This window comes from Ananas comosus, linkage group 21 (genome assembly GCF_001540865.1).
Source record: "Ananas comosus cultivar F153 linkage group 21, ASM154086v1, whole genome shotgun sequence".
Classification (NCBI taxonomy): domain Eukaryota; kingdom Viridiplantae; phylum Streptophyta; class Magnoliopsida; order Poales; family Bromeliaceae; genus Ananas; species Ananas comosus.
Genome location: NC_033641.1, coordinates 2005438 through 2018870, shown reverse-complemented (window position 1 = coordinate 2018870; position 13433 = coordinate 2005438). Strand labels below are relative to the sequence as shown.

At 37.9% G+C, this 13433-nt stretch overlaps 1 protein-coding gene across 5 annotated transcripts in view; it reads left to right on the top strand.

Moving 5' to 3' along the window:
• The window catches only part of LOC109726461 (importin beta-like SAD2), a 56919-nt gene continuing 43648 nt past the window's right edge, over positions 163–13433 (top strand). For all 5 annotated transcript variants that reach the window (XM_020256048.1, XM_020256047.1, XM_020256046.1 and 2 more), the window contains exons 1-3: positions 163–429; positions 11837–11972; positions 12075–12162. In XM_020256048.1, coding sequence (XP_020111637.1) covers positions 340–429; positions 11837–11972; positions 12075–12162 — 314 coding nt within the window. In that variant the 5' untranslated portion in view covers positions 163–339. The remainder of the gene's footprint in view (positions 430–11836; positions 11973–12074; positions 12163–13433) is intronic.

Here is a 13433-nt window from a genome sequence, read left to right as displayed (position 1 = left end):
ACGATCCGATGCGGACCAATGAAATCCAAGGGCTCCGTTTAAACAAATGATTCCAGACGTGACAGGTAACTGAATCCGGGTCTAAATGCATTTAATTAATCTCTTTTCTCTCTCTCTCTCTCTCTCTCTCTCTCTCTCTCTCTCGCCCCTCCGAGGCTCCAACTCTCTCCGGCCCAACTCACCCCTTTCTCCTCCTCCTCCTCCATCGCCTCTTCTTCTCCCCTCTCGTCCTCTCCCTGGCCTCGCCGTCCCAAAACCCTAGCTCGTCGTCGCCTCCCCCTTTCAATCGATCGGGCGAGGACCCCTGTTTTCCCCCACGAATCCCCCCTCCTCGACGCCATGGACCCGCGGAGCCTCGCCCTCGTGCTCCGCGGGGCGCTCAGCCCTGTCCCGGAGGAGCGGAGGGCGGCGGAGGAGGCCCTCACCGAGGTATGAAATCGCCGCGCAATCGCGTCATAAACCCTAGATCTTGATCTTGATTCATGAGGTTTTCCGATGTTCTTGATGGTTTGAATGCGGTATCCTTTTGATTCTATTTGATGGTCCGAGTACGGGTATCCTTTTGGTTCGAAAGAAGAATTGTAATTAGCAAAACTAGGTATTTAAATAAGGATACTTTTGTGAGGTACAAAGTTGCAATAATAAGAGAAGTGAGCATTAAACAGTATGACAAGTATACGTTCATCAAGGTACAACGAACTCCCTGGTCCTTCGGGTGTATTCTTAGCTGGTACAACCACTTTCGAGATAATATAGCTTGTTAAGCTCCTATTTGGCCCAAACTTGAAAATAGAAGAAGAAAAATCAAGTAACATAATCAAGACCAAGGTAGGTCGTAGGAGATACCTTTGTTCTGTTCGGAAAACTTTACACTAAGAGCTTGTTTGGCAATTGCAGGAATTGAAAACAGAGTTTTATATTCCACTGTAATAGGTTGGTATGAAATCCCGAATATTCTAAAATTTATTACTCTGTTTTTCATTGATTGGATAAAATGCTGTTTTTTTTTTATAGGATTGAAGAAAAAAGAGTATGCATAAACATGCTTGAACATGGCACTGTTTCAACAATAACATATATCAGAGGTTCAATAGCCTGCTCAAAGGATTTTACTGAAGTCCATATCATAATAACTGAATAATTTGAAGCTTTCATTCATACTTTGTAAGTACCAGTAATGTATCGGTGTATCCTAATCAATTAAGAAAAGAATTCAATCTCCAATTAAGACTTTCTATGTAAGGATAAAATCAGCAATTAAAATAATATAGAACAAAACCATAATCCAAATCAAACCACAGATTGCCCTCACCAATTCGAAGGAACTTCAAAGATTATTTCATGGTACCAATGCTTCCAACAGAAGAATGAATACAGATTTGAAAGCAACAAGGTGGATCTAAAATAGGGTTTTGGGAGTTGTAGAGGCCCTTGAGGAAGTGAAACGCGGAGCCCCCATGGCGCCTATGCTGAAGGCCCCACTAATGTCATCGAGGATCTGTTTGGGGCACGGTTCACGCGAGGTCTTTGGGGTACCCATGACGTAGTGGTACTAGTGGAGCGTGAGGAGGGGGCCTGATCGGAGGTAGGGTTTTGGGAGGAATAACAGGAAGAGGAGGAAGGGAGAGAGGGCGGAAGAGAGGCATATCTAAAGCCATTCGCTACGAAAGTGAGAAGAGGGGTGACGGGTGAACAAGCAGAGAAGTGTCGAAGGGGGCTAATAGGCGATCACGAAGAATAGAGAATCTTTTTACATAGCTCATACGCTGTATAGCTCATTTTATATAGTTTTTTTTAGTTAGGTGGACCTTCCAAGTGGGCTAACTAAAAATAGCAGAATTCTTCAAAAAATAGAGTAATTACTCTATATTGGACGGTTGCCAAACGGGCCTAAGGGCCAATTGGCAACCATTGAAAAATAAAATAAAGTTTTATTTTACATTATATTTGGTGCCGAAAAATTTTTTACTTTAAAAAAAAATTACTCTGTTTTTAGTATTTGGATTGCCTCGTAAAAAAAAAGTACCCAGTTTTGTTCCTATAAAAGATAAATTAAGAAAAGTTGCATTAAACAAAATAAGACATCTTTATTTATGGATCAAAGCATGGAGAAAAGTATAATTCATTTGTAGATTGTATTATATTGAGAAAAGTTGCCTTAAACGAAAAAAATAAGCAAAAAAATTCATCTTCTTCTTCTTTTTCATAACAAATTTCAAAATATGACAAATTTCAAAACATTGCAAATTTCATTATCATTTTTTTTCTCATCATCGCTTGGCACTCCCTCATCCCTTGGGTTGTTCACCGGGTAGGGCCATAGCAGGTCCTTGCCTTCATCGATGCCTGTCAATTGTAGTAATCCCAGGGTGATGCAGTGTGACTACACTTCCATACAATGGATCCATCATGTTCATAAGTGATGGGAGGAAGAGTGAAATTTGGTGAGGAAGGAGGAGAGGAAGCGGACGAATTGGGCGGGGGCGGGGGTGGGGGTGGGGGTGGGCGAACGAGGCAAAGGGAAAGGGATAGGGCTGAGAGAATGCGTCGAAAATAGGAGAGAAAGATGAAGGGCAAGGTTTGGAGTAGGGAGTAGAAGGAGAAGGGAAATAGGGATGCACAATGAAGGGCGGCGGGGCCGAGGGGTGAGCGTGTAGCGAAGGGCGAAGGGGGCGAGCTGAAGCAACACCGTGAATAGGAAATTTTGTTAAAGAGGTTCGATAATTTTTTTTTAATTACTTTGTAAGGCCTATTTTACCTAGTAATTTTTTAGTCTTTGGACCCTTCAAATGGGCCAACTAAAAAAAAAAAGTTTTCCCAACAAACAGAATAAGTTGCCCATTACTTTGTATTAGGGGTTTGCCAAATGAGCTCTAAGTCTCACATATATAATGGAAAAGAATTAAACAGATGAAGTACAACGGCTATTTTTCTTTCCCATCACATCTTTAGGCTCACGACTCATCCTAAGGAGACCTATATGATATGTAATTCCAGCGATTCATTAATTTTGTTCACCAAATTATGTATACATAACTACATAAGTCACCCTACAAGCTTGTAGGTATAATTCTCATGTCCACCCTATAAGCCATGCTTTGGGAGTTTTGGATAGCATGTAAGACCATTCTTCTTCCTTTCCCCCTTCTTCACACAAACAGATTCCCCCCATTCCTCTCTCTCTCCCTCTATATAACGACCCGATCCGCTAGTAATAATAATTCGTTGGGCTCAAACCACCAAAAATGTTTAAATCCAGTTATTATTACTAATGTGTCCGTCACTTATAAAGACATTACACTCTCCCACATTATCTGATGTGGGACTATTCGGATGCTACATGCTCCCCTCGTTTAGGCCCTGACGTTCTTGTCAACCCGGCCCAATCATACAGAGTCCCTGATTTTCCAGGCGATATGAGATTCATCTCACACTTCCGGCTGGTTATTAAGCTATGATACCAAATATAACGACCTGACTCGTTAGCAATAATAAAAATGCTTAAACCTAATTATTATTACTATTGTGTCCGTCACTTATAAAGACGTCACACTCTCCCACATTATCCGATGTGGGACTATTAGGATGTTACACTCCATGCTAGTAATGTTTAGGTTAATGATGGTGAATGTTCTAGGGTTATCTCCATCCTTCGAAGGATTGCCATCTGCGGAGGAGTGTTTAATTGGGCATTTTTGGGGACTGAGAGTTTGAGACACTTAGACCTTCTAGAGACCTTGGCAGTAAGGAGATTAATCATCTTGATGATATTGGAGCTATCCGTCCTACTAATATAGAAGGATCGACATCAATTCAATTGGTCCTATTATCAATTTTTTAGGGACCTAATATATAAGCGTCTTTAGTACTATTAAGTCGTAATGGTTTTAGTCAGATGTACACACCTAAAAGCAAGGAAAACAGTGCCGCCCCGTGCCGTGCGGCACGGGGCGTGCCATGCCGTGCCCCCAATAAGGGGGCACGGCACAGGGGGGGTCTCGGACCCCCCCCATGTGCCTCGGCACATGCCCCGTGCCGCTCGAGACAAAGCGGCACGGGTGCATGTGCCGCGGCACAGTGCCGCCCGTGCCCAATTTTTTTTTTTGTTTTTTTTTGGCTTTGTTTTTTTTTGCTTTTGCTTTGCTTTGTTATTTTCTCTTTGATCCATTTTGTTTGTGGGCATCTATCACATGCCACAGCCTTTGTTTTCTTTTTTTTTTTTTTTTTTGCTTTTGCTTTTGTTGTTTTTTTCTCTTTGGATCCTATTTTGCTGTGGCAGCTATCACATGCCCACAGCCTTTGTTTTCTTTTTTTTTTTGTCTTTTTCTTTAGCATTTGGTAAACTAGGCTGTGTGCATGTGACTATGGGCCACAGTGTGTGTAGAAATCTTCGTTAGAAAAATTCACATGCCTACAGTGGATCAGAAACCTTGGGCCACACGCACACGTTGGATCAGAAAAATTCTTTAGAAAAAATCACATGCCCACAGTGCCTAGGCTGTGTGCCTAGGCTGTGTGCATGTGCCTATGTGCCTAGGTGTGCATGTGGATCAAATTCACATTCGTTAGAAAAATTCACATGCACACAGGTCAAAGCAAATTTTTTTTTTTTGTCTTTTCTTCCCACATGCACACAGGTCAAAGCAAAAAAAAATTCACATGCACACAGTGCCTAGGCTGTGTGCATTTGATTACTTTGGTTGCTGTGGCTCATATCACATGCCCACAGTGTAATTTGCTTTTGTCCGAGTGTGAGATTATAAATTCATGCAAACCCGCCTCCTACCTCTACACGAATCTTTCTTTCCTTCGATTCTTTCTTCCCCTTTCTTTCTTTCGGCGGTGCTTAGCAACCTTAGCTATCTCTCCTCTCTTTTTTTGTTCTTTTCAGTTCTTACATATCTTCCTAAAATTATTTGTCCTCTTTCTTTCGTCGCTGAAAAGAATCGCTTGAAAGAAGGCAAGGACATCTCATATCGCAGATTTGCTTATTAGGTAAGTAAAAAAAATATTATATTTATATTTTATTTATAAATATAGCGGCTAATTTTTAATTGACATATCTGATCCAACACAGACATCCACTTTTCTTGAGAAAATTATTTTATCAAAATTTCTCGCACTGTGAAGCGTTCGGCGAATCAGGGTAACAACATCAATTATAATTTTTTTTTTGCATCATAAGATATAAAATATTGATAAAATTAAAAGCCAAATGAAAACAATTGATATTTAAGTTTATTTAATTTATTTGTCATTTCGTTTTATCTGTTATAATATTCTATAATTTTATCTGTATAATTTTTTCAAACTTATCAAAAAATAAATAAAAACAAAAGAATTTTCAAATTTGGTACTTAGTAGATATGATACCTTTTTCATCATATCGTTCTTTTTTTTTTATTTTCTGGAATAGATTTTATTTATTGTTTGTATGTCAATAATTATAGATCATAATGGCACCTAAACGATCAGAAGATTATGGTTGGCAACATGGACAAATGATTGATACGAATAGGTTTCATTGAAGTGCAATTATTGTAATATGGTCGGAATGGCGGAGGTGTTACTCGCCTAAAGAAACATATTGCTGGGGTTTTCTGAAGTATCAAACTGCTAAAGTCCCTCAGGAAATAAGACATGCAATGAAAATTGAGTTAGAATCTTCAAAATTAGCAAAAAAGAAAGTAAGAGATGATCGAGATGAACTATATAAACGAGTGGCAGAATATCCCCCTATTGACCCATATGAAGGTATAGGGATGAATTAGATGCTGATACTAGAGCTGCCATGGAAGCATCTGCACAAGAAAGATGGCAGCAAGATGAAGTCAACGACATAGAGCACAATTTGGACGGTCTCAGTTTGATGCGGTGTGGGTCTGGGTCTGCACAATCTGGTTTAGCTCGCAGTGGTTCTGTTAGCCGTTTGTTCGACAGATTTAAAAAAGGACCAAAAGAAAAAAGTGGAAGACATCCAATATTATAGATATAGACCCAATGGCCATTCCACACTCAGATGCTCACAGCAACGTATAGATACAATGTTAAAAAAATGATAAAAAAGGTTAGAATTGTAGAGCTATAGCAAAGTTTTTTCACTTCAGTCATATCTTCCCATGCAGCAAGTACTCCATATTATAGATCAATGATTGCTACCATACAAAAAGAGGGTCAAGGAGTTGAACCCAACACCGTATGAGCTCTCTAACAAATATCTTGACGCACTGAGGTCAATAATATTCATGAATGGTAAAAAACTTAAAACAACTGTGAAAATGTATGTGTGACATTGATAGTTTGATAGTTAGACAGGACAACAAAAATGAGCATTATAAATTTTTTATTGTAATGCAAGGTGATATTTCACAAATCAATCGATGCAACGGTGATTTGAAGATGCTGACATATAATATGCATTATTGGAACAAGTTATGTGAGGTTGGTGAGAAAGTGTGGTACAAGTTATATCGGACAATGGTGCAAATTTAAGAAAGCTGGCAAACTATTAATGCAAAGGCATACCCATTTATTTTGGACTTCTGTGCAGCGCATTGCATCAACCTAATGATGTCTGACTTTGGTGAGATAAATCGGGTGAAAAAAACTGTAGATACTGCACAACGTATATCTAAGTACTTGTATAATCATCTCTGGGTCCATGCTTTAATGGTGAAATTCACAGAAGAGAACTCGTACGTCCTGTATTACACGATTTGCAACAAATTTTATTGCTCTAAACAGTATCCTTCAAAATAAAATGGATTAAAGTCCATGTTTGCATCAGATGAATGGCAAACATCTCGTTATGCCTCCACGGCTGATGGAAAATCGATTGAGCAAATAATTATGTCTACCAAGTTTTGGGATTATGTGAAAGAGATTGTTGATATTGTGGAGCCGCTATATGTGGTCTCCTTTAGTAGATCAGGAAAAATAACTCAAATGGGACATGTTTATTATAAACTGAGGATGGCTAAAGATAATATTAAAAAAATAATCCACTACGGTGCCAATCTTTTCTAAAAATTATTGACAGACGTGTGGACGTCCAGATGAGCCGGGATCTACACTTAGCAGGTAAGTTAGATAAATTATAACAAAACTATTTATTACTTGATTGTTTATTAGTAGTCTTGTATTGATGATGAAGTGATTTCTTTTTAATGATAGGTTATTATCTTAATCTGTCATACCATCATCGTTATAATCTTGGATTTGATGATGAACTGTTGAAGGCATTACGAAATGTTATCAATAGATTGGAGAGGGATCCAACACATGCTGCTCTTGCCATATAGTGAGGTATAATATTTTTTAATATATTATTAGTTTGCTAGATGTTAATATGCTGATTTCTGTTATTATATACCATAATAAAGGGAAAATATTTCGTGAATCCTCTTGAACTTGGTGAAGCGGGGTGCAATTAACGGAAGACACAATACCGACCCAGTAAGTAACTCCATAATTTGGACAGTTTAAGCTGATGATAAATCTTATTTGATATATTTTTAACTTTAATTGTACAGGCTGAGTGGTGGCTACAAATATGGTGATCGGCAAAGCACTTAAAAAAGATTGCTGTGCGTGTCTTATCAAAACAACAACGTCTAGTGGATGTGAACGCAACTGGAGCACGTTCGCACTTATACATACCAAAGTGCGTAACCGATTAGCGTACGCTCGATTAGAGAAGCTAGTTATATATCACTATAATATGAGGCTCGTTTAAGATGCCTGCAAGAGGAGTATGATAAGGAAAATGTATTAAAAACTTATGATCCCTGGATGCAAGTTTTATCAATATGAATCAGACCCCGTACTTGATTGGCTACAAGATAGAGACAATCAAGAAGACCCATTATCCGATGAGCCTGGAGATCCAACCACGACTATTCAGAATAATTGCTGATGAAGCAGGAATTAGTGATGCTGAAAGATGGCGCTGACGATGGAAGACAATAGGAATGCTCCAATGGTAATGTGCAAGAACAAGCGGCTTTGGACGAAGAATCCCAAAATCCTGCACGTGACTCTGATGCGGAATTCGAACGTCTTATGCAAGGACCTGGATATGGTCGTTCACGTCGTACTCAGAGTCAATCTGGAAAGGAGAAAACGTCTTATACTGCAAAAAGGCCTTCAACGACAGTCCGAAGTGGTAAGAGTAAAAAAAGTATGACATCGATGGATCCATTAGATGCAGCTGATGCACTCCCACAAGATAATGATAGTGATACATCGATACCAGCAGATTCTGGATTACCACAGTCTAAAGATGAATGTAGTGATGATGATGATACCACTAATAGCAGTAATGATGGTGGCGACTTCATTCCACCAACACAACAGGAAGTGGAGGTGGTGGTGGCCTTATATTTACTGAAGAGCAAAACTTCACACATGCCACTCAAGATGCTGATCATGTGTCTCGACCACGTCAAACATCCGGAATGGTATATGACCGTCAAAAAGGTAGGAGGTCCTCACAACAAGATTATGGGGAGATGAGAGAAGGTTTGGAAGCAAAATCAACTAGACCTCCACGAAGGGATGATACTTTGCAAACACAGTTTGATAATGATAGTACTTCAATATCATCGCATCCCTCATATGGACATGGCCTATATGGAGAGATATTTGATTATGAATTATCAATTTATGGCACTCAGAGTGAATCTCAATCCATCCCTGGACATAGTGAAAGCTCATACGGCGAATCTACATCCACTCATGTATATCCACATTATGGTTCTTCTATTCCATACAATCCATATCCTTATGATGCTTCAGTTTATATGCCACAGATGACTGTTGTCCATTATATCCACTATCCAGTTGCATATGCAAGTTATCTCCGACAATACAATAACGTATATCGGGAACATATGACTTTCTCACAATACCAGCAATACTTATATCAACATTGTCATATAAATCTTGTATCTGCAACTGACAGTATGCCATATGATCAAGCACGACAATCTATGTGGAATTAAGCAGTCATCTCTATGTAAAGATGTAAATTTTAATAATTATTATATTTGTGAATTTTATTATTGTATTTTAATTTTTATTCTACATCAGGTATAATTGTAATTTACTTACAAAAAACTTACATGCATGTTAATTGATGAGTATAATAAGGTATATATAGGAAATATAAATAATTATTTATTTAAATCTTTCAAAATAACATTATAAGAGTTTATTGGAATAAAAAAAACTGAAAAAAATCCGTGCCAAAGCGTACCAGTAGGAGGCCGTGCGTATCTGTCGGCACGCAAGCGTGCCACGTGTCGGCACGCAAGCGTGCCCGTGCCTTACCGTGCCAGGCCCGTAACGGCACGCCCCCGTGCCGCGGCACTTTAAACCTTGCCTAAAAGGGTACTAAGAAGAGAAAGAAAGGCCACCTCCCTGGTGGAGGTTGAGGGAGCACCGGGGGGCGGGGGGTTGTACTTTCAATTGTACCCATGAAAAAAAAGAGGAAGATAGGTGGGAGTAAATGTGTGCAATTATCACTTTCATTAGGTAATCTATCTTTCAGTCATTTTATCATTGTCAAGTTTATTGCTAGCCTAATAGGGTATCTACATTTTGATGATATTGGCTGTTAAATTTGAATGCATGCGGTTAAGTGTAGCAGCATATTAACGGATCACGAGATTGAAACCTGCATGTATCCAAATCTGATATTTAATCCCCGAGTTTTTTTAACTTAATGTCTCATGTAGTCTCAGGAGTTAGGCTAGTGGCCTTTCTTTACCATTGAATTTGCAGTTTGGTTCTTTCTTCTTTTCTCCTTTAAACTGTACATTTTCTCTTCCTGTTTAAACTTGCCTTCTCTATTAATATATCCAGTTGAGGCATTCTTATGCTGTACTGATAGATCAGCAAAATTTCGATCTAACTCTCTGTGTACTCTTCAAAGGAATCACATTTCTAGATGCCTATGGTAAGAACCTGATATGCTGCATTAGAAGTTGAATGATTAATCAGTCATTCATTGACTCAATGTACAAAGTTTTCAAGGCAAATGGACCTTAATTTTCTGAAGGATCTGACAGCATTTTTGAAACCAAACAATAGGGGTTTGGTACGTATTAAATGTGCTACTTCAACAGTACAAATTGTCTAACATGTTGGTTGGCCACCAGCATGGTATGATGTGGTCGACATATGCTGTAGTCACTAGCTTTTAAATTACTTGGTTCCATCAACACAAAGTTTAAACAGGTGTTTCATATTATTTGTTCTGTGTAAGAATTTGGTACAACAAAACATGATGAGCACAACTATCTATTGTTTGTGCTGCCATATTTTGTACTCTGCCTACCTACTTGTCTTTGTGCCATTTTCTTGGCGATCGGTAATTACATGACTAGTGTGCTCTGCTGTTTACTTTTTACTATGAGACTAACTTTCTCTCCTCGGTCCTCTCTTGTCCAAGTGAGATATATGGTTTTATCCGTTGGCATATTTAGTTTCTTTATGCTGAAATATCAGCATAGATGTATGGTATATGCATTTTTCTTGAACATGGTAGAGGTTGGGTTTTGTCATATCATTTTGCTTGCAAGCTATGGCACATTATGGAAGATAAGGATGTGTTTGTTTCACCTAAAGTGAGAGAGGACTGAAGAGGTTTTTGGTCATTAATGCCCACTCTCGTTATTTGATTCACCATAATTTCATTTTCGGTTGAAACTCAAAACAAGGTATATGACTTCAGCGACTCCGGGTTGAGTCAATTAAAGGGAAAAAGAGTGAAGAAAAAATAACAAAATACCAATGGGAAACTTCAACTTTTATATCATTCAAATTCAGTTCCTGCCAAACAAACAGTAGAATTGGAGGAACTTTAGTTTCACAACTATGGAAACATATAGCGTAAGAGAAGTAATTTTCATTAGACCTCTAATTCACTCGAGAGTCTGCTTCAACCTGAAATTAATTTTTGGTGAAACAAAAGCTGGATTTTCTATTTGGTTTTTGATTTCTCAAAGACAATCATACCGAGCCATCCCTACTGAAAGTATATTCATTAGTCATCTCCAAACTTCCTTTTGTTTGTTTAGCAATATTGGAATATTGAAATATGTATCTGTCATATGGAATGTTGAATATAAATATTAAAAACATCGTTCTGTGGTAGCTTAAGATTTTGGAGAACAAAGGTTGTTTCATATAATTTAACATGTTATTAGAGCAGGAAGTCCTAAGTTGGAGTCTCGCTAGGCTTCTTGCATAATTGATTCTCCTATTTAATTCAATTCCACGTTATGGGTCTATCAAAAAGTCTCGAGCCTAGATGTAAAGGAGAGTGTTAAATATAAAATTAGAAAAATACCGTCTTTGGTAACTTAAGATTTTGGAGGAACAACGGTTGATTTATATAATTTAACATAAACATAGTATATGCCGTTGAGAACCAGTGTATGATGTTTATACAGTATGAATGATGATAGCCTGATTCTATGATGAATTCATGCCTTAGTAGGCATCATACATCCGTGCTCATTTCCGATAAACTCCTTATAACAAAAGCATCAACATTTGCCAATTTTGATCTCTCTTTTTAGTCTGTAGTGTAACATATTATTATAGACTTATAGTCAAATGTAATATTTTAGGTTTCATGCTGAATATGGCTCTTTTCTGTCCAGAAATTGATATCTACTGTTCTTATTTTCTAATACTATTGTCGGTTTGGAGTCTTTGGTCATAAAAACATATAAAGAATGAAAATGTACTGGAGCTTACTTTCCACACAAATGTGTATTTTACTGAGAGTTCATGTAACATTCAGCTAATATTTCTCTGCTTTTTGCAGTTCCAGTGTACACCACAGCATTTGGTTACATTGTTGCAGATTATAGTAGATGATACCTGTGATATGGCTGTACGCCATGTTGGGAGCATTCATCTTAAAAACTTTGTGGCTAAAAACTGGTTGCCTTTCAAGCCTGGTATCTGGAAGTTGCAAGAGTAAGTGGTAATTTAATTGGTCGTTCTAGTGACTGAGTAGTGTTTTTCTGTTCTTCCCCCCCCTCCCCCCCCCCTTCATATAGGTGAGCCCCAGAAGATTTCAGAGGGAGACAAGTCCATTGTTCGCACGAATATTCTAAGAGTTGTTGTTGAAGTTCCCGGATTGTTAAGGTACATCATTGATTGTATCTTTGGATAACTTTAGGATGCCTTATTGTCATGACTATATGTTTGTTCCAGCTTAGGTAGAAACTCCTTAATTTGCCATACATTTCATTTGCTTACTAAATTTGCTGGTGCTTTCATATAATAGCAGTCTGTCCTTCCTGAATGATTATCTCTATGTTTCTGTTGCTCGACTTTTATCCACATGGCTGTCTTAATCTTCTTGCTACTTGTTGTTTATGGGCCCATTTGATTGTATGAATGTCTTGTTCAGGACATCTCTTTTACATACTAAGAAGTTATTCAGTGTTTAGTTGATGCGGAGTATGATCAAATTTGTCAAAAAGCATACTATATTTGACCTCCAAGTCATTTTCTTGGTATAAGATAAATCACTTTGTAGGTGAAATACACCATTCTAACAAGTAATGGCTGCCGGGACCTTGCAAGGAGCTAAAAATCAAATTCCTAACTTGCCATCACAAAACAAAATCCTCACAGCTCATAAGTTATCACCATGTAATATGTTTGAACGCCCAAACAGCCCAATATTTACATGGATGTTCTGATCTTCCTGCAATTTTCATTCCAGCTTTAAGTAAGGTCTCTTGACTTCCACATACATGGATGTCTAATTTTATTATAAATGCACCAAACCCCAACCAGTCCCTTTCTCTCCATCTGGCTTTTATATCATGCCACTCTTCCTCACTCTCTGACTTTTATATTTTGTATCTGCTATATCCTGCTTAGTTGAGGCCGGCAACACAAATATTTCTTTCGTCATTCCAACCAAGCTTAGGAGTCAGAGCCATCATATTGTTCCTCATTATTTATCACCATGTTAATTTAATCCTTAAATATTAATAATGTGTAAACTTAAAGTGCTACATGTTTATCTTATATGTTAGAGTGATAAAGTAGCTAGTGGAATGCTCAAGAATGTGAAGTGGGCACTTCTATCTAATTTTATATCTTATGAATTTTGCTCTGAAGTATATACGGTGCATAGGCTCCATGTTAGTTGTTTTCTCATTAAAGACTACAATTTTTTGCTATGGACTTGTGCAATTATGTTTTTATCAACCTTACAACTGAAATGTTCCTTGAAATTCAAGTGATGTGAATTTAGTATACAATCCTGTAGCTACCTAATTCCTTTTCTTTTTCTTAAAAATCTACTCCCTGTTGTTAAGCTAACAAAATGTGCTATTTTTAGAATGTTATCTAACATTTTGAGTTTGGAACAATATTAGCTCTTTTCACTTATCAGTTCT